At 32.2% G+C, this 19,270-nt stretch overlaps 2 protein-coding genes across 5 annotated transcripts; one reads left to right on the top strand and one right to left on the bottom strand.

The window, feature by feature from the left end:
• Nucleotides 1-1,975: 1,975 nt before the first annotated feature.
• On the top strand, nt 1,976-4,611 carry LOC140830548 (lysine histidine transporter-like 6). 2 transcript variants are annotated; one of them, XM_073193911.1, is made up of 8 exons: nt 1,976-2,141; nt 2,277-2,416; nt 2,794-3,177; nt 3,283-3,676; nt 3,759-3,867; nt 3,949-4,040; nt 4,146-4,214; nt 4,388-4,611. In XM_073193911.1, the coding sequence occupies exons 1-8, from the start codon at nt 2,079-2,081 to the stop codon at nt 4,484-4,486; spliced, it is 1,350 nt and encodes a 449-aa protein (XP_073050012.1). In that variant the 5' UTR covers nt 1,976-2,078; the 3' UTR covers nt 4,487-4,611. The 2 variants fall into 2 exon arrangements, 1 of the variants encoding a protein (XP_073050012.1); XR_012117644.1 differs by lacking the exon at nt 3,949-4,040 and having other exon boundaries at nt 4,388-4,590.
• Nucleotides 3,593-9,982, bottom strand: LOC140830549 (GDT1-like protein 4). Of its 3 annotated transcripts, XR_012117645.1 has the most exons (13): nt 9,681-9,980; nt 9,533-9,601; nt 8,945-9,004; nt 8,795-8,842; nt 7,637-7,722; nt 7,479-7,515; nt 7,354-7,401; nt 6,661-6,729; nt 6,535-6,579; nt 6,388-6,449; nt 5,910-5,982; nt 5,468-5,843; nt 3,593-3,708 (listed from the first exon to the last, which is right to left on the bottom strand). XR_012117645.1 is itself a non-coding variant. In XM_073193913.1 (12 exons), the coding sequence occupies exons 1-12, from the start codon at nt 9,699-9,701 to the stop codon at nt 5,591-5,593; spliced, it is 648 nt and encodes a 215-aa protein (XP_073050014.1). In that variant the 5' UTR covers nt 9,702-9,982; the 3' UTR covers nt 5,449-5,590. The 3 variants fall into 3 exon arrangements, 2 of the variants coding, with proteins under 2 accessions (XP_073050014.1, XP_073050013.1); XM_073193913.1 differs by lacking the exon at nt 3,593-3,708 and having other exon boundaries at nt 5,449-5,620; nt 9,681-9,982; XM_073193912.1 differs by lacking the exon at nt 3,593-3,708 and having other exon boundaries at nt 5,449-5,843.
• Between the last annotated feature and the right edge of the window lie 9,288 nt (nt 9,983-19,270).

Raw genomic sequence — 19,270 nt, 5'->3', positions numbered from 1 at the left:
TCGGTTTTTATGACAAGTTACAATTTTGAACTTTAGTGTAACAAGGTGTTTATTTGGAAAAAAATTAAATTTTAACATGAAGACATAAACAAATAAAATCACCTTAAATGATATAACTAAACTTCATATTTTTTGTTTAAATGTAGTAATTGAGTACCTTATGTTCATAAGGATATGTTTGGTACGATGGAATAAATTGAGAATGCAATGGACATTCATATTATCAACTTATTTCATTCTATTCTTTGGTATAATATTTGAAATGAGACTCATTTCCATAGGTTGGTTGAGTTTATTCATTTTAATTTCTGAACTCATATATGTGTGTGTGAAATCTTATGATAATAAATATTTATAGTTTGTTTTTATAGTAAAAATTATAATATTAAATAAAACTAATAAAATTTTATAATAATATAACTTAAATATTTTAAACCGTATATATTTCGATTGCTCAAACAAACAAAAAATAAAAAAATATCGATGTTCACATTTAAATAAACTGCGTGCATAATATTGTAAATGTACAAATATTCGATAACTAGTTTAGATTTACAGGGAAAAAAAAGGAATCATATATAATTTTTAAGAGTTCATATATTTTTCTCAAAAAGACAGAGGATTGGATGTTATCTAGCGAGACCTGCCACTTAGTTCAATCTACAAAAGACAGGCGGCGCACAGATTCTATATAATCTATCTAATCAAATGTATTAAAGATTGATTTTTTTTATTCTATGAATTTATTAAAAATTGTGGAAATAAAAACACTTAAAGTAGTAATTTTAGCCATTTACTAGCTTTCTAGTTATGAATAGTAAATTTTGAAGCACGATTGGTGTCATAATAATCATTGTTTTTCTTTTTTAAAAAAAAGACAAAGTTACCCTGAACTTTACATGGTTTTAAGGGAAAATTAATTAAGACATAAAATAACTTTAATAATAATAAAATAATATAATAAACACTATATATGTATATAGACACTTTCATAAAGCAAACTTTTTTTTGAGCAAACTTTTGGCCTTCACAAGTTTCATTTTTGTTTTGGGAAAAGCCTCCATTTTCATTTATTTATTTATCGTAATTTGTAAGTCGAGACATGATCGCCGTTATAAATTTCAAAAATCTAGAAATTTTTGATTTAGTCAAACGAAATTCAACTTTAGTTTTTCACTAATTTTAGTAAAAAAGGTACAAATGAAAAGGATCGTGGTTTTTATTATTATAAAAATAAATTATTATCTTTTTGACTTCAAAAGATTTACACAAAAATTCATATGAAATAGTCTTATAAGTCAATTTTGTGTTATATATATTATATTTGGATCACCCGTGAAAATTTATTAATTTTTATGCAAAAAATAGTATTTTTTTGTTATAAACATGGACATAGTTGACACATCTCATTAATAAAGATTCGTTCTCAAAAATTTATGATTTATAATGTCATACATAGCTCGACAGAGTTCATGCTAGCATAAAGTTAGTATCAATTTTGAGATTTTTATAAAATTAAATGGAAATCATGCTTAAAAAATATATTATAAAACTGAATTTATTACCGAAGAATCGTGCTTACTAAGGCAAAAATTTATGTGAGACGGTCTCACATGTCGTATTTTGTGAGACACGTCTATTATTTGGTTCATCCATGAAAAATATTATTTTTTCTGTTAAAAATATTACTTTTTATTGTGAATATCGGTAGAGTTGGTCCGTCTCACAAATAAATATCCGTGAGATCGTCTGACAAGAGACCTAGTATTTTACTAATACAATGAACAAATGCGGAGCATCAGCTCTTAGTGCTTTTACTTTCAAGTTTCATCATCCAGCCACCATATTATCTCTTTAAATGATATCAGAAAGAAAATTGTAAAGCTAGCTTTTTGATTATGCAACATGCCAATAAACTCACTAGGAAAAAAAGGCAAGAAGTACCCAATAGAAATATACAAACCAATCACCTTTAACGTAACATTCCACCAAAAAAATGATTAAAAAAAATCAAATGGAACAACTAATTAGCACTACAAATACGTGATGATAGGCACTGATCAACTCCTGCATTCTTGATGTGCTTTGCTTCGGTTGCAGAACGAAAGAAGATGGTGTCATCTACGCCGCAGCAACCCAAGGTGAAGTTTACCGATCATCATTTATTATTATTTTGGTTTAATACAAATTATTAGAAACATTTGGAGTCGACAAGTAAAATGAAATTTTAGATATGAGATAAAGTTTTTCAGAACACATGAATTTGTATTGTGTAGGAAGTTCCATCGGATGAAACGTGGGCAGGAAAGGGTCCCTCGCGCGAGGGGAAATGGTGGTACTCAACGTTTCATTCGGTCACGGCCATGGTTGGTGCGGGCGTGCTCAGTTTGCCGTATGCCATGGCTTACTTAGGATGGTACGTACGAGGCTCTCTCTGCTCTCGAGTGGGTGTATGAGTTTGTGTAATTGTATTATATACCAAGGTTTTTTTCCCCCACCTAGTGTTGTGTTCAAATTTCAAAATAACAATAATTTTCAGGTAAATGTGCTTGAAACGACCACAAATTTGAAGATATTGATTTCGTCTCTCATTCCCGTTTTGTTTTGAAATCCTGCCTTGTCAGATTGGTTTGTGGTCAATTTAGACGAGATGGTATAATAAAATTTGAGAATATATATATATACGTTATTTGGGTTGAGGGAAGATCATATATTTTGTTGAACTATATTTGCTACTCAGAGATAATAATCTTCACTTCATCAACTTATTTGGCTAACATCACTTGGAAACAGGGGTCCAGGAACACTGATCCTGGCACTGTCCTGGTGCATCACCTTAAACACGATGTGGCAGATGATACAACTCCACGAAATCGAGCCTGGGGTGCGTTTCGACCGATACTACGATCTGGGACGACACGCCTTTGGGCCGACACTGGGGGCGTGGATAGTACTGCCTCAGCAGCTTATTGTACAGGTGGGATGTGACATTGTGTACATGGTGACTGGAGGGAAGTGCCTCAAGAAATTCATGGAAATCGCCTGCTCTAATTGCACCCCAATCAGGCAATCTTACTGGATTTGCATCTTCGGAGGTCTCCATTTTTTTCTCTCTCAATTGCCAGATTTCAATTCTGTTTCTGGTGTCTCGTTGGCTGCTGCAATCATGTCACTAAGGTAAATCAAAGGAAATCATACTTTGTTTTTCTTGATTTTTACCAAGAAAATGTCATGTTCCATGAAAACTAGTTCTGTTGACTACCTGCTTTTGGTTGCTTGCAGCTACTCAACTATAGCATGGGTGGGTAGCCTCAGCCATGGACAGGTCCCAAACGTGAGCTACGCGTACAAGAAAACTAGTTCCATTGACTACATGTTCCGTGTGTTCAACGCCTTAGGGCAAGTTACATTCGCCTTTGCTGGACATGCTGTTGTGCTAGAAATCCAGGCCACCATTCCATCTACTCCTGAGAAGCCCTCAAAAGTCCCCATGTGGAAAGGAGCCGTTTGGGCATATTTCATCAATGGGATCTGTTATTTCCCCGTCGCCCTCATCGGATATTGGGCATTCGGGCAAGACGTTACTGATAACGTGCTCGTCGCACTTCAGAAACCGGCATGGCTCATCGCTTCTGCTAACTTGATGGTGGTGGTACATGTCATTGGAAGCTATCAGGTGCACAGGTCATATATGTCATGTTTTTCATGCTCTACAAGGAAAGAGTTGCAAGTAAACTTGAACAAAAAGTGTTTTACAGGTTTATGCAATGCCAGTATTTGACTTGGTTGAGAGGACAATTTCAAAGAGATTTAACATAATCTCTTCTGGATTTGTGCTTAGGCTCATTGTCCGTTCTGCTTATGTAGGTGAGAATCTTATCATGAATTTTCATATGAATTAAATTTGTGGGAATTATATTTACTAATAAGAAGAGCAAAATATCACAGCTTTTACGCTTTTTATTGGTGTGACTTTCCCTTTCTTTGGTGATCTTCTTGGCTTCTTTGGTGGATTTGGGTTTGCTCCAACTTCCTACTTTGTGAGCCCTCCAAATTAGTACTCTGTTCATGCTTTTATAATTCCCGTCGAAGCTCCAAATTTTTCATATATGAATTACATTACCATTGGGTATATTTTTTTGCAGCTGCCTAGTATAATATGGCTAAAACTGAAGAAACCGCAGAGATTCAGCCGTTCTTGGATTATCAATTGGGTAAGTTACATTAGAACTTAGAAGTTAACTACCTCCTTTGCATAAATATAACTAGGTGTGAGCAAAATATCAATTACTTCATTATGTTTCTTTTTCAGTACATAAGTTCGGTTATATCGAAGAAATCCAAGCTTCTCTCTTACTTTTTCTTATTTAAAATAATTTTCCTTCAGGCATGCATAGTTGTGGGAGTGTTCATCATGCTAGCATCAACCATTAGCGGCCTGAGAAATATCATAACCGATGCCTCTACTTACGAATTCTATTCATAGAATTTGAGTTCTGTGCTGATTTTTGTGTGTTCATTACCCTGCAAGTCTGCAAAATACTTGTAAAATATATTTTATAATTATAGATATCCTACATGTTCCATTAATGGTGGAAAGAGTTCCTGTTACTTTTGAGGGTGTGTGTGTCTTTTGATGCTAAAGATTCACAATTTAAAAATCGCAAAAGATAGATTTTATAAACAGATATGTCCCTTGCGTGAGTATTATTGCTTGCATTTTGCTTCTATAGTTTGATTATAGAATTGATAAATTATTTGTTATTATCATTTAATTGTCGTCTAAAAAATCATCGTTACATTATTGACAAAAGACAAACTCTCTTGGAAAGTGGAACATTTTTGTACAGCAAAACATTAATAGACACCACTACCTATGCATGTGCATGCCAAATAAGAGCAAAATCTGCATATTAGAATATGATTTACTTCATATATCATCAATTGAGTTTTATAAAATAACTCCAACGTTTTAGGAGTACCGTCCCTTGTTTTTCTAATCATGCAACTGAATTTAGAGTTCACTTTTTCCCCAATATACATATTATACACTAGAAGAAATATATATGATGGGCAGGGGAGGGCAGGGCAATGAACAACAGGCTAGCATGATTCTTAGGTTTTGCTTGTATAAAGTGATTTGAAGTTATGAATTTAAAATTAATTTGATTTCTTGGAAGAGTTTATAATAAATAGATTTTAAATTCACTGCACTCTTAGCTTATGTAAATGCAACTGTGATCCCCTCCAAATCAAATTCTTCCATCCAAGCGCACCTTAGATAATGCAAATTTAAACACAATAAATTATTAAACCCTAAAGGCTTTGCATGCGTAACGAGTGTGTCCAAGCTGATGGTGTTACTTATGTATGCAATGTGCACCAGAAGTAATGTAACACGAGATAAAACAGAAGATGCAACAGAGGATGAGTAAGGAAACATATAGATGAACAAAACTAATTGTACCTTTTAGAAGATGATGTGGATAGGCTCTACATGTGTGCCCCCCCTTTTCACCATGAAGTAAAAGCAAACAGCAAAGATAACTAGGATGTAATCATAAACGGCGTATTGATAGATGCCTCACATTCAATGATCTAAGTTGAAAAGAGGAGTGAACTGTGATGAGGCACATCATTAATTGGGTTAATTGAAAGGACTGGTATGTAAGTTATCTTCAATTTCTGTCTGAATAAACAGATGCAAGGAAGTTCAGTAGAACCACTTCACTTGGAAAAATAAGTTCGTATTGGCCTTTGTTTTGAAGTCATGATGAATCGACAGTCAAAAGAAAAGATTGGATTCCAAAAACGATGAAAAGAACTCCACCACAGAGTGCGATCTACAATCAATATACAGTTCTAAGTTCTTATAGGAGCAAATGTATGATAAATGTCAACAAACTTACTATTTTCTCAGATATTTGAGTCGCCAGACTCTTCCCTCCCAAGACTGCAGCAGTGGTGCACAAAGCTTGTCCTCTGACATGATATGAACGAAATCAAACACGATTTACTACACAAAGCAGGTAAATTTTACCATCTTACTACCAGCAAAAGAGCAAAAAATAAAATGGTAGGCTGGTAGCCGAGATTAAAGTACCTTTCATACTGAGTTATGAAGATGAAGGTTATTTTTGTCACATAGTAAAACTCGAGCACAAAAAACTTCAAAAATCATAATCAATATATAACATGTGAGAATACTAGAAATTTTCAAATTATTAGTAATAAATGGCATACGTGCAGAAACATAGCACACAAAAGGGAGGTGAATGTACCAATCAGTCAAAGTTTATAGCATGAGTCCACAAATGATACTAAAACACATAGCATGAAATATACACGTCGTTTAGTCTATAAGACATGGATATAATTCGAACTTACAGGATTCCACCTAGAACAACACCTAATGGATTCTCATCTGCAGCCAAACCTATTGTAGCAAGCTGGAAAATGTTTGTGGTTAATGTTAAACAAGTAACCTTACAATGCAAAGTAACCAAAAAAATTGCCTCTTCAACATGGACATACCTGACTCTTGTCACCCCATTCCCCAAAGAAAGTAATGGAAAATGCCTGCAGCAAAAAAAAATCAAATTATTTAATTATCAATATGTTGGGTTTTGCATCCCACTAATAAAAAATTTAGTAAGGAACCTTCAGCAAGATAGGCGACAAAAATTGAGTAAGAAAAGGTCGGTTTTGCTTCTTCAGATCATCAGCATCCTGGAACAGAATACAAGAAAGATATCCTGGAATTAATCCATAATCAAATATGAAATGGCAGATCCCATATCAAAGAAAATGTCAGATCTCAATTCAATCAGAAGAGAACCTTAATTAATGAATATGACCTTAATTAATAAATATGGAAGCTGGTCAACCAAATATAACTTGTATCCTCATCACTAGAGAACATAATTAAGAAAATATACTCTTTTTTTGCAGCATTCATTTCCATTAATAAGTTCCAATGGGTGAAGCATGTGACGAGAATATAGACTATACAAGTTCTGCTTATGAATAATCTAAAATTCTAAAACAAGTCGTGAATCTTATTGTGTGATTTTGCTGCATAATGTGTTTTTAGAGTATTGTTGTGTTTCCAATGTATTGATCGAATATAACATCAGAATAATACAATATTTTTGAAATTTTAGTTTGGTGCACTTGTATTTTCAAACAACTGGTGCTAAATTATAGGGCGATTAACACCCCTTACCCAGCCAGGTCCACCAAGTGAACTGCAGTTTTAAGCCACTCTCACCCAAGAACGAAGATCTTAAGCATTAAAATATAACTAATATACAATAACTTAAAGAACGGGAAGCAGAAGGTTTATCGCATTACCTTATTATGCTCTTTGGTTGCTCCGCCTTTGATTTCAAAATTAGCATTCTAGGCACACCATTAGGTGAAATGAGTGAGATTCATATATAACTTCAACTATGAGACAAAACACTAAACAAACTAACCAGTTCTTTCTCAATTTCATCAAATTCCTCGGTATCCCTGTTAGTGAAAGTGAAAACATTTATAAAATACCCTTAACGAGGGAAACATTGAACACTATCAAATTTCTATCAAGCAGCAGAGCAGTAAAAACAAGAATAAATGGATAACGACCAAGTACCCATCATTGAATGCATCCCATATAGACCACAAGCCAAACCCCAAAAACAACAATGTCGTGATGTGATGAGTCCATTTGCGTGAGATCTGCATCGATAAGAGTATAAAGCATCTGTAAGTTTATCATAGAATCATGATAACCAACAATGAAATTTACCGTAATGAATAGTCAGCATTCCCCCAAAAAGAGAAATCAATTCTATGGTGTCTCACACATGCCATGATTATCAAGCCAGCATGCACACTAAACGAAACTGAATATGACCTTAAAGTCAAAATCCCCACCCTTCAAGTAAAATCCATGAATGTGCCAAGTTACGTGATCCCTAAGCACAGGAACATACAGTGGATAGAAGCAAAGAATCAACCAGCCCACAAAAGCAACTGTAGTCTTATTTTCAAGCGCAATGATACATGACCAGTTGCTCTGTTTGTGACCCTCAATAGATCAGAAATTAAAAGGTTAAATTTAAGGGTCAGACACTCGCTTGCACATACCAGAACCCAAGATTGCTATGGGGGATCCTTCATCCCCATAAAATGGAACCCAGTTGTGAGGATAATCACATAATATAATGTCAATATGATGTTAATCCCATGGGCAAAATACCATGTACTGTCACTTAGAATAATTACTGGCCTGACATTCTTAAGTCGATAACCCGGAGAGTTGATAAATAAATCGGCTTGATGAAGGGCAAGTTTTGCTTGCAAATGTGAGCTAAGAATGTAATATATCAACATGCTTTGCTGTAATCTTAGTTGTACTTCTATACATAGGACACATTACTAAACTCGGGATAGAAGTCATATCATATATTCTAGGATCAGATTTGATATTATTAAAAGTATTATACATTTTCAATATAACTTTAATGTTTTTTTATTAGGAAATATTTCCACCATATTTATCCCAATAAATTTCCACATTATATAAAGATGTTATTGTGTTTTAAAATGTGTAATAAGAAATTTTAGCCCTTTGGCCGTTTTCCCGTAGATGCAGGCATTCAAGACGGAAGAACATAGAACATGTAGTTTAATTGTGGTCACTTTGTATGACATTTATACATCTATTCTGTGTTCAACCGCCTAAAATTAGAATATAACATTACAATTTCTCTTAAAAAGAAGGTAAATGAAATTTCAAAACGCTTACCAGATTTGGAGTAGCCCAGCCAACAACAGCTGATAAAACAGTCATGACCTAGAATGAACAAATATTCCAGGTCACTTGAGGGACTTGAAAAATGGACAAGCACAAAAGCATCAAGGAGTTGAAATCTAGGAGAAGTAACCAGAATCTTACAATCAACGCTCCAAGGCATCCAGACAACACTAGTCTTCTGGGGTGACGCATGGCCAAGATCTGAAACAAGTATGCTAACGTCAAGATTTTAAAAACCGAAGGTTAAAGTAAAAACTACGGTGTTTTTCACTAAACCAGGACACACTTTTTTAAAGCAGAGGTAACTTTCAAATTTCTATTCCAAAAGGGTTATTTCCTTCCATTCCAGATAGAAAACAATTTAAAAACCATCATTGCATTCATCCAAAGCCAGTTCATTACTATACTACTTTGTACTCGGTTAAATTAGAAAGAAAATGGCAGACTTCACGACTACACAAAAAAATCTGTCACTGAAATTAATCCCAAACACCTCTGCTTCCAGCTGCCACCAATATGCAAGCTGATGATAGACAATTCATATCAAAATTAAATTAATCATAACAACGATAATGAACTCAACATCAACTCTTATTTCATCAACATTGAATTTTGGATATCAATATAAAAACTACTTAAAATCAAATTCTCCAAAAATAACCAGTTATAACAAAAAAAAATGCCTACTACCAAATTCCCAGTAGAAACTAAGAAACAAAATTATCTTACGGCAGCTGCAAAAAATGTCTTGTCCCCGATCTCAGATAACACGGTCATTGCCAACGACTTCGTAAATCCCTAAAGCAATAAAAAAAACAGAAAAAAATTATTTAGTTAACCAAAAACGTCGGAACCGAAGACAAGAGCCGAGTCTTACTTGAACAACAGAGGAACCCATTTCGATCGAAACCCGAAAGGCAAAAGATTTCTGGAAAAATCAAAGATCTTTATACGTGTGTATACTGGAAGGGTACTAGTAGGTGTACCAGTGAGTCTTGTGATCCGAGTTCACTCACTGATGAACTCGAATCTGGTAGACTCGGTCTCCCTCTCCCCGAAAGCGTAAGAGAAACGGATCCGGTCCAAGTCGGACCGGATGTTGGTCAACGGTCCACATAACCTGATCAAAGGTCCATGGTTTAGAACCGGTACTGAACCTGTTGGCAAGCGGTTGAAAGTCGGGCTTTTCTTGCACCGAAAAATTCCTAAAATTAATTTTAAATTTGGTTGTTTGAAATAACTGCGAAATGCAATGAGTCAAATTATAGAATAATATACTAAATACAAGTATCATACTCACAAATACCGTGAGCACAGTTATTATTTTTGAGAATTTATTATTTAGCGAATGTAAACGATTATTTGATGTAAATTTATCTACTAAAAATTTAAATATTATTATCATTCAATGAAATCAAGTCAATGAAAATCTTCATGAATTTGTTAGTAATTTCAGTTCATCAACCTCACGTTTATTTCAAATAACTAATCTCAACTATTGATCATGCTTCTAACAAGATTCTCTAATTTATTAATCCACTCCTAAGTTAAACTAATTCGACTAAATGAAATTTAATTATTTCTCATATATGATTACATGCACGATTTATGAATCTCTTAGCTTTTGACTTATTAGACTATCACTATCAACATATATTCAATTTTACATGTCTATCCAAATTGTAAATCCATGAATTACTCGTTCATGTTATAAATTATTCTTTCGAACTCACTCGTAATATAAAATACCAAAAAATTTAGTTACACCTTAATGATTTAAAAAAATATAATCAAGCATGAAACATAAGTCGATAATCAAATTAAGTTAAAAAAATCTTGGGATAGGATCTCCTTGAATACCAAAAAATCTATTTAAAAAAATTAGCTGCTAAACATCTTAATAAAATAATCAAAACAAAGTTTTCAAACTCAAAGTGCTAAACATATGCATATGACTTTTTCAGAGTTTGGAGATATAACTGGAAGATGTAGAGAGCTGATAAGTCACGAGAGTCAATTTTCTATTTCTTTGGTTCGAAGACATATAAATGAGTTAGCTCATCTACTAGCTAGGAGATGCTGTTTACATTTAAATACATCTATTTGACATGAACCACTATCATTTGTAGAGGATCGGTTATTGAATGATATTATTATGTTACATTGAGTAATGAAAATCTCGTTCTTGCTCCAAAAAAAAAAAGAGAAATGAAGGGAAATAAAACATCACGTGAAAATCCCGATTTCTTTTTGCCTCTTCAACTCTGGTCTTATCTCTGTGTGGCAACTAGGGGTGATCACAATGCGGTTTTGCGGTTTTTTAAAAAAAATTCAAACCGAATTGCGATATGCGGTCGGTTAGTATTTTGAAAAAATAATCGCGGTTTTACATGAAGAATTAGTATTACGGTTTTTAGCGGTTTTTAGCGGTTGCGGTCGGTTTACGGTTTTTTAATGAAAAATATTAGAACATATATTTTAATTTATTTGAAAACAACAACAATATAGTGTCTTCAAATATAAATTATAGTTCAAAGCATATAAAGATAAAAATAGATAAAACAATAATCAAGATTTAAAACTAAGTTAATAATTTAACAACACAACATACTTACAACAAAAATGACATTTATACTACTTTATCATTTTTCTACTTTCAAACTTCAAACTAAATATTATAGCAAAAGAAATAAATAATCTAATAAAATATTAATATGAATAATAATTAAGAAGAAGATAAGTTTTATTTGTAAAAATAATAATTTTGAAGAAAGTTGAGATTTAATGAATGACAACTTCTTAATTTGAATATAGTGTTTACAAATTATTATAATTCTAGGCCAAATATTATGGCAAGCGGTTTAGGCGGTACGGTTTGGTGCGGTTTTTGGCAAAAAAAATAACCGAACCACGTATGCGGTGCGGTTTACGATTACTATTTTTAATCGCGGTTTTTTTTAAATATTATGAAAAACGGTGCGGTGCAATTCGGTTCGGGCGGTTAATAAAAAAATTTGATCACCCCTAGTGGCAACTCTTCTTCTCCTAATTGATATGTCCACAGACCACAAGTCTGTTTCAATCCCTCTAAAAGAGATAGGCCGTTCAAATTCACCCAACGAGCCCTCTCGAATTTTTTACATCATTTTCATCTTGCGTTGAGCGGTCAAGTTCACCAGCCCTAGCGAGCCATGTATATATATATATATATATATACATATACGAGAATGAAACTTTGGGTAGGGATGTAAACGATCCAAACCAAATCAAACGATATCAGGCTTGAGCTTGGTTTGTTTAAAATTGTTTGAAGCTCGAATTCGATTCGAGCTTCTATTATCAGACTCGAGTTTGGTTTGTATTGAAATTACTGAGCTCGTTAAAAGCTCGAGCTCGGCTCGTTAAAAGCTCGTTTAGCATGTTAATCAAGCCAGTCTCGAGCTTGATTCATTAATAGCTCGTTTAGCATGTTTAACAAGCCTGGCTTGAGCTCGTCTTGTTTTTGAGCTCGATAATCATAGAATTGAGCTTGAGTCTGAGTTTGAATCGAGTTTGTTAAAAATTAAATATATCTAAAACTAATTTTAAATCAGACATAAAAATGTAAATTCATTCATAAATAACAAAAACGACAAAAATAATAGCAAAAAAAAAATATAAATAAGTATATTATTGAACATTCCAAAATCATGTTTGCGAGCCACCTAAACGAGCCTGAGCTCGAGCTCGAGTACGAGCCACCTAAACGAGCCTGAGCTCGAGCTCGCGAGCCTATTATCGAACATGTTTGTGAGCTCACGAGCCGAATATTTTTGGGTTTGAGCTTGGTTTGATTAAATTTTCGAGCTCAAAATTCGAGCTTGGGCTTGGTTTGATATTATTAACAAATAAACTCAAACGAGCTTTTTATTGAGTCGAGCTTCGAATAGCTCACAAACCGTTTAGTTCATTTATATCTTTGAGTCACTGGACCTTTGTATATCGTTCGTTTTTTATTTAATATTAAAGTGTCAATTCCAGAAGGGAAAAAAAAAGGAATTATGGAAATGTGAAACTTAAATTGCTATATAGTTTAAGACTTATCAACCAATATGACACTTGAATTGCTAGATAATTTAATATATTTAAGTTATCAACCAATATAGTTTTTTGGTAAAACGAAAAATCAAATAATTTTGTAATAGGTATCTTGTGAGACGGTCTCATAAATCTTTATCTGTGCTATGAGTCAACCCTACCGATATTCACAATAAAAAATAATATTTTTTCATGGATGACCCAAAAAAGATATTTGTCTCACAAAATACGATGCGTGAGACCGTCTCACACAAATTTTTGTCATAATTTTGTTCGTAAATATTAAACTTTTAATTTAATTCACCCAAAATTTGCTTAAAAATCTACACATGTTTGATGTTCCTCGATAGAACTAATAATAGAACCATAGAACTAATAATAGAACCAAAAATGGAACAAGATAAGATCGTAAATAAAATGGGCTAATAATTGAGCTCCACCCAAGACCTTTATCTAGGCCCATCCAAAATTTAGGCCCAAATCAAATATGCGGCCTATTGAAAATTAATTTTCCATTCCATTATTGTTGTCTGGCTTGTGTACGACTGTGACGAAACTCTCTCTATATTTCTATATCCGACATTCCATTAAATGATTATATTTCATTATTTATATTTTTAATCCGCAAAAATATTTTTTAGCCACGTTTTCATCACTGTTTTAAAAACTCCAATTACATTATATCACATATCAATCTACGATATTTAAAAAAGTAAATATATCATATTTTTTAAAATATATTTATATATTTTGAAAACATATTTTTAGGAAATGTTGAAAATAAAACCTTATATAAACCTATTTTTTTTCAAAATATAAATAAATAAAAGTCAGTTTTCGATTTTGATTTTTTGCAGTATTTGGTGAATTTACGCGAAGAAAGAACAAGAAATTGCGACACTATATGACGAAAATTTGTGTATATGTCGTTACACGGAGAGTGACGTTTCTTCTACGAAAATAAATGTCGATGCGACTACTAATTCAGCGTCGTACACTAAAAAACAAAATGTGACGATTTTTGTGACGAATAAACCATCCCTAATTACTTAGGAGGTGGTGGTTATCAAAATACTAGTTTTAGAACTTGTAATAAACAGTTGTTCAAAATAGGGATTATAAACATGCAATTCTCTCCGGAGAGAAACAAATCGATCCATCCATCCATCCGGGCAGGTCAAACCCTAATTAATCATCCATGGATCCTCGACTGCCGAGCTGGGTCACGTAGGGCGCTCGGTGGAGCGTACGGCGGCCGTCAATGAGCAGGTGGGACCCGTACACTTTATTCCTCCGGCCTGGCTTGGCAACTAGTAACAGCTGGGTACGTAGATGCATGATTGCAGGGGTTTTTGTGGTCACTTTTAAGCAAAAAACCTATACTATTTATTGCCCATTTAATTTCCTCTCCTAACTTTCTTTGAATATATTCCTACCTTAAGGCCCTCCCTCGCATCACCATCCCATCATCTTTTTCTTTTAATAATACATTATTCAGTTTACATACGCTCCCCACTTCTCAGAGCATCCCGTATTCCCCGTCCCCCCGTATAATTCATGGCTACGGAGACAACTTCCTTTAATATATCAGTATTTATTGCATGTATTTCAGTATTATGCATGAATTCGACAGCAAACGTCTTTTCAATGCTTACATGTTTGTACAAGGAACGGGACGAATGAAAAATGCGTAATTAGAGCTCGAAATCTCTTCTCATACACTCTTATTGTAATAAACAATAACGGGCTAATTGCATCAACATTTTCTATATATCAAAAAATAAGGGTGAAATATGTTGATTTTTATTTTAAAATGGATAATATATCGGTAGTCTATTTATATTTTTTTAAGATATTTTATCTTTTTTTAGACTTTTCACAATTGGTGCAGTTAACCCTCATAATGGTACATGTATTAATTTTTTTGATATGTTAGAGTTTAGACTTCAAATGAAAAGTTTTATACACCAAAATGGAAAAACAAGTTGTTGCTATCAAAACCATGGCAAAATAAAATTCAAATACCAATTTCTATTTGATTTGATTTGATTTGATTTATCCATTGATTTGCTGTCGTTTAAATTTAAAAACATTGATAAATGAAAAGAGGGAAAACAAAATTTGATACTCGTTTATCATTTTTAACGAATCTGAATCGAAGTCGACTTGTTAAACATATAGTTGAGCTTGATTTGAGTCTGTTACAGATATAATCGAGCTCGAGCATACGATAAATGTATCTGTATAAACTAATTTCAATCTAATACAGAAATGAGTAAATTCATTCGTAAATAACCAAAACAACAAGCTTAACAACTAGAAAAACTTAAATTGTTAGTTTTATTTAGATTTGTTTTTGCGTTTGTATCTTAAAAATTAAAATCTCTTATCTAATTATTATTTTTATTAATGATAACTTAAAATATAATAAATAAATTGTTTAAGTTTGTTTTTAATAATTTAACTCTTTTTATTGGATAATTTTAATTTTAATTACTAAAATAATCATTCATCATATACGATTCTAATTTTTTTTTTGTATATTTTAAATTGAATTGCTATTTTATTAATAAATAAAAATATAAGTATATTCATAGCAGTTAAATTTTTAATACATTAACAAGTTTCGTTTAGATGATTTTATTTAACTGAAGTCTAAGATATCATTCATCATATATAGTTCTAATTTTTTTAGATGTTTTAATATGAATTTTTATTTCATTTAATTAGAAAATTTATTGATCAAATCATCGTTCATTAAACATATTAAACAAAGAAATATTATTTTTTATCGTACAAATTGTTTCCTATCTTCGTTCTGTTCTCATTCATTCCAATTATCACATAATAAATTTCGTCTATTTAAGAAAGAGTGAATTCATAATTCTAAGTTTAAATCATAATAAATTCGATATCATTAACTTAAAATATTTAGATTTTAATTTTTTTAATAGATATTTATTTTACTCTATTCAAAGTATTATAATTATAAAATATCTTAGTTGTAGCAAATTTATCTATTTCAAATAATTTAGTCTAAATGATTCCTAAATTCTATTAATTAGAATTTTGTTTGGTTAAACATGCATGAGTGAAAATATTATTGAGATTGCTGATCACGCGAGAAACTGCTGACGTTGTGTCATTTGATCTGTTTGACTAGGTGGACCATAAAAAAATAATCAGATCTTAATAGTTTAATTGTGTGGGTGATAGTCTTAAAATTTTAAAATATTATTTATCGGAGTTTTGATGTGATCTCTTACTATTTTTAGTTCATTATTTCAAAATTACAAATTAATCTCTCACTAATTTTCACAATTATTATATGATTTTCATTTAAATATTATCTAATCAAATTACAAATATGTAATTATTTTAAATTGTAGAATGACTCATCATTAATTTTTACAATAATAATATTATTTTTATTTAAATATAAATCAAATCAATTATAAAAAATATATATATGAGCGTGCGAAATATCAACAGTAATACTAAATTATTTTGAAGTGTTGGAAAGTTAAATGGGATGTAATAACTACGGTAGGACGTATGAAGGCAGAAAATATAATTTTTAAGAAGCTGGACAGATACATTAATATTGTTTGGTTCGTATGTTTTAATTTGAAAATGGAAAAAAGAGCCACAATATGAATTCGAATGCATATCCAAATAATAATACGTTCAAAAGTTTGAAGATTGATTAAAACATTTCAGCTACAGATATACTTTTTAATTAATTAACGAGATTGTGCAATATATTTCAAATCTTATGCATGATACACACATTTAATGCAAATTAGCTATTAAATTGACGGGATATCTGTTGTTTATCTTGACTTAAAACTCCCTGTTTGAACGTAATAAATGCTTAATGCATAAAAGTGATCTAATATAACAAGAGAATGTAAGACGGTCTCACTAATTTTTATCTGTGAGACGGATCAACCCTATCGATATTTGCAATAAAAGGTAATACTCTTAGCATAAAAAAGTAATACTTCTGCCGATATTCACATTGAAAATTATTACTCTTAGTATATATAAAAAGTAATATTTTTTCATGGATGACCCAAATAAGAGATATGTCTCACAAAATACGACCTGTGAGACCGTCTCACGCAAATTTTTGCCATATAAAAATTAAAACCAAAGTTTTAATATGTGTGTGGGGACCCGGACGCTAATCATTTCCTTAACCGTTTTTAATATCAGACAATCATAGTAATACTTACGTCATGTCGAAGCTCTTGTCGATAAAAACACGGTACTGAAATCGGATTTAAAATCGGGTAGCTGGATCTTACAAAACCTCAATTCTATGATGCCAGATGTTTAAAGCATTTCCAGGGAACTCTCGCTTGTTTCTTTACTGATTCTGAGGAAAGATGACTTAATATATATCAAAAGTGCATGTAAAGAAACGTGGCTCATTTTCCATGATTTCCAGGCGGCGCTCGAGAGGTCGTAAATTACTGCTCGGGCGCGGCATGTTCTGTCAAGATGTTCAATTGAACATCTCCTAACGCTCGGGCGGTCAAAAATTACCGCTCGGGCGCCATACTTTCTGCCCGATTCCTCTTCATGTTGAACACTGGCGCTCGGGCAGTCATGATTTACCGCTCGGGCGCCAGATGTTCGGCCCAACATCTTGGTGTAAAATGTAACGATGCCATGCTTCTTCATTTGAGTTCCTATAACCTCAATTCTGTCAATAAACCAACGTCTGATTACAGTAATTAAATTTCGAGCATTACAATGTGTCAGTACAAGAAATATTGTTATGCATACATGTCACTTTCTACGTTTATTTTTCCATAATATATTATTTATAAAAATTATTTTCGTCATCCGATTTGATTTTCCTAGCTCTGTTCCTACATATAACCATATATAAGTTAAGTATATCCTGTATGGATTTCAAAATATATATTTGGATTAAAGAATTTGAAAACCATGTATTTAAACGTATTTATATTCATTAGATAACTTACACAAAAGAAATTCAAATCAATATCACTTCTTTTTTACAATAAAATGATTTGAAATCAATCGTGATTACTATAATTATAGTGTAAATAAGTAGAATATGGTTTGAGTTTCCTCTATTTAACTAATTCAATAATGAAAATAAAATCGAAATAGTGAGTTTCAAATGACTTGATCCAAATACACAATAATTTGATGTAATGAACTAATTTTGAATTTCAAAATCAATTTAAGTATTTTAATAATAATTATGATGAAAATCAAGTTCACTTCCATTATTATTCCGCTGTCAATATTTATATTTTCTTATGCGTTTTTGTAATTTGATTTCCAGTGACAACAATATTTTATATACTTTTACACGTAAGATGGATGATATCTATACATGTATATATTTAAAAATAGACTAATATATGTTATAAACTCAATTGATTTTTTTTTTTAGAAAAAATGATGTCAACTCCATATTTCCTTTTTGTGACATGACAATTATGCAGGTCTTTTTGTTACGTTCCGAGCTCGGACTCGTGTCTGTGTGACTGTACAATAAACTCCTATAACAACTACTTCGTATTCGTCCTCGCTTTATGAAAATATTAACCCCAGTTGTTATAGAAGTCTATTGTAGACCATTATAAACTCATTTTAAATTTTTAAGTTTTAAGATGTGAGATAAATGTATCACAATCACTCCTCATTTAGAACGCGACGTCCTCGTCACGATCTGACCACTCGATCCAACAACGACGAGAATCTAGAGGTGGCTTCTACATGTTCAAGAGATGGCTCCAGTCATGTAGCACTTTGTCCTGCAGGTTCAAGAGGTGGGCTCTCATGCACGTAGCAGTTTGCCCCGTATAGCACTTATTTCCCGATGTTCCATGCCGGTGATCGGCTCTGATACTATTCTGTCACGTCCCGAGCCCGGGCCTGTGTGACTGCACAATGAGCCCATATAGCAACTACGTCGTATTCGTCATCGCTTTATTAAAATGATTAACTCAAGTTGCTATAGAAATCCATTGTAGCACATTACAAACTCATTTTAAATTTTTAATTTTTAAGATGTAGGACAATAATATTATACTTTTGAATCTTAATATCAATTTGTTTGCAAGTTTGTATTGCGTGTTCGTTTGATTGAGATCAATTTTTCATATGTTTCGTTTCGGTGTGTTTCGAATTTCCAAACTAGTTTATAGAATATTATCATTCCAATGTAAACCAAATTCGTCCAATTTTTATTGTATTTTAAATAATAAATTTCTAAAAAGTCGATTAACTCAATATTTCATTCCTTCGCCTCAGTTTTCTATAAAATCATGCAAACATTTTTCATGTGAAAATTGAATACTTTAACTCGATATTTTTCTTAAAGATAATTTAGAATACATTATG

Source organism: Primulina eburnea, chromosome 4 (genome assembly GCF_022965805.1).
Source record: "Primulina eburnea isolate SZY01 chromosome 4, ASM2296580v1, whole genome shotgun sequence".
Classification (NCBI taxonomy): domain Eukaryota; kingdom Viridiplantae; phylum Streptophyta; class Magnoliopsida; order Lamiales; family Gesneriaceae; genus Primulina; species Primulina eburnea.
This window is presented reverse-complemented; position numbering and strand designations above follow the sequence as displayed.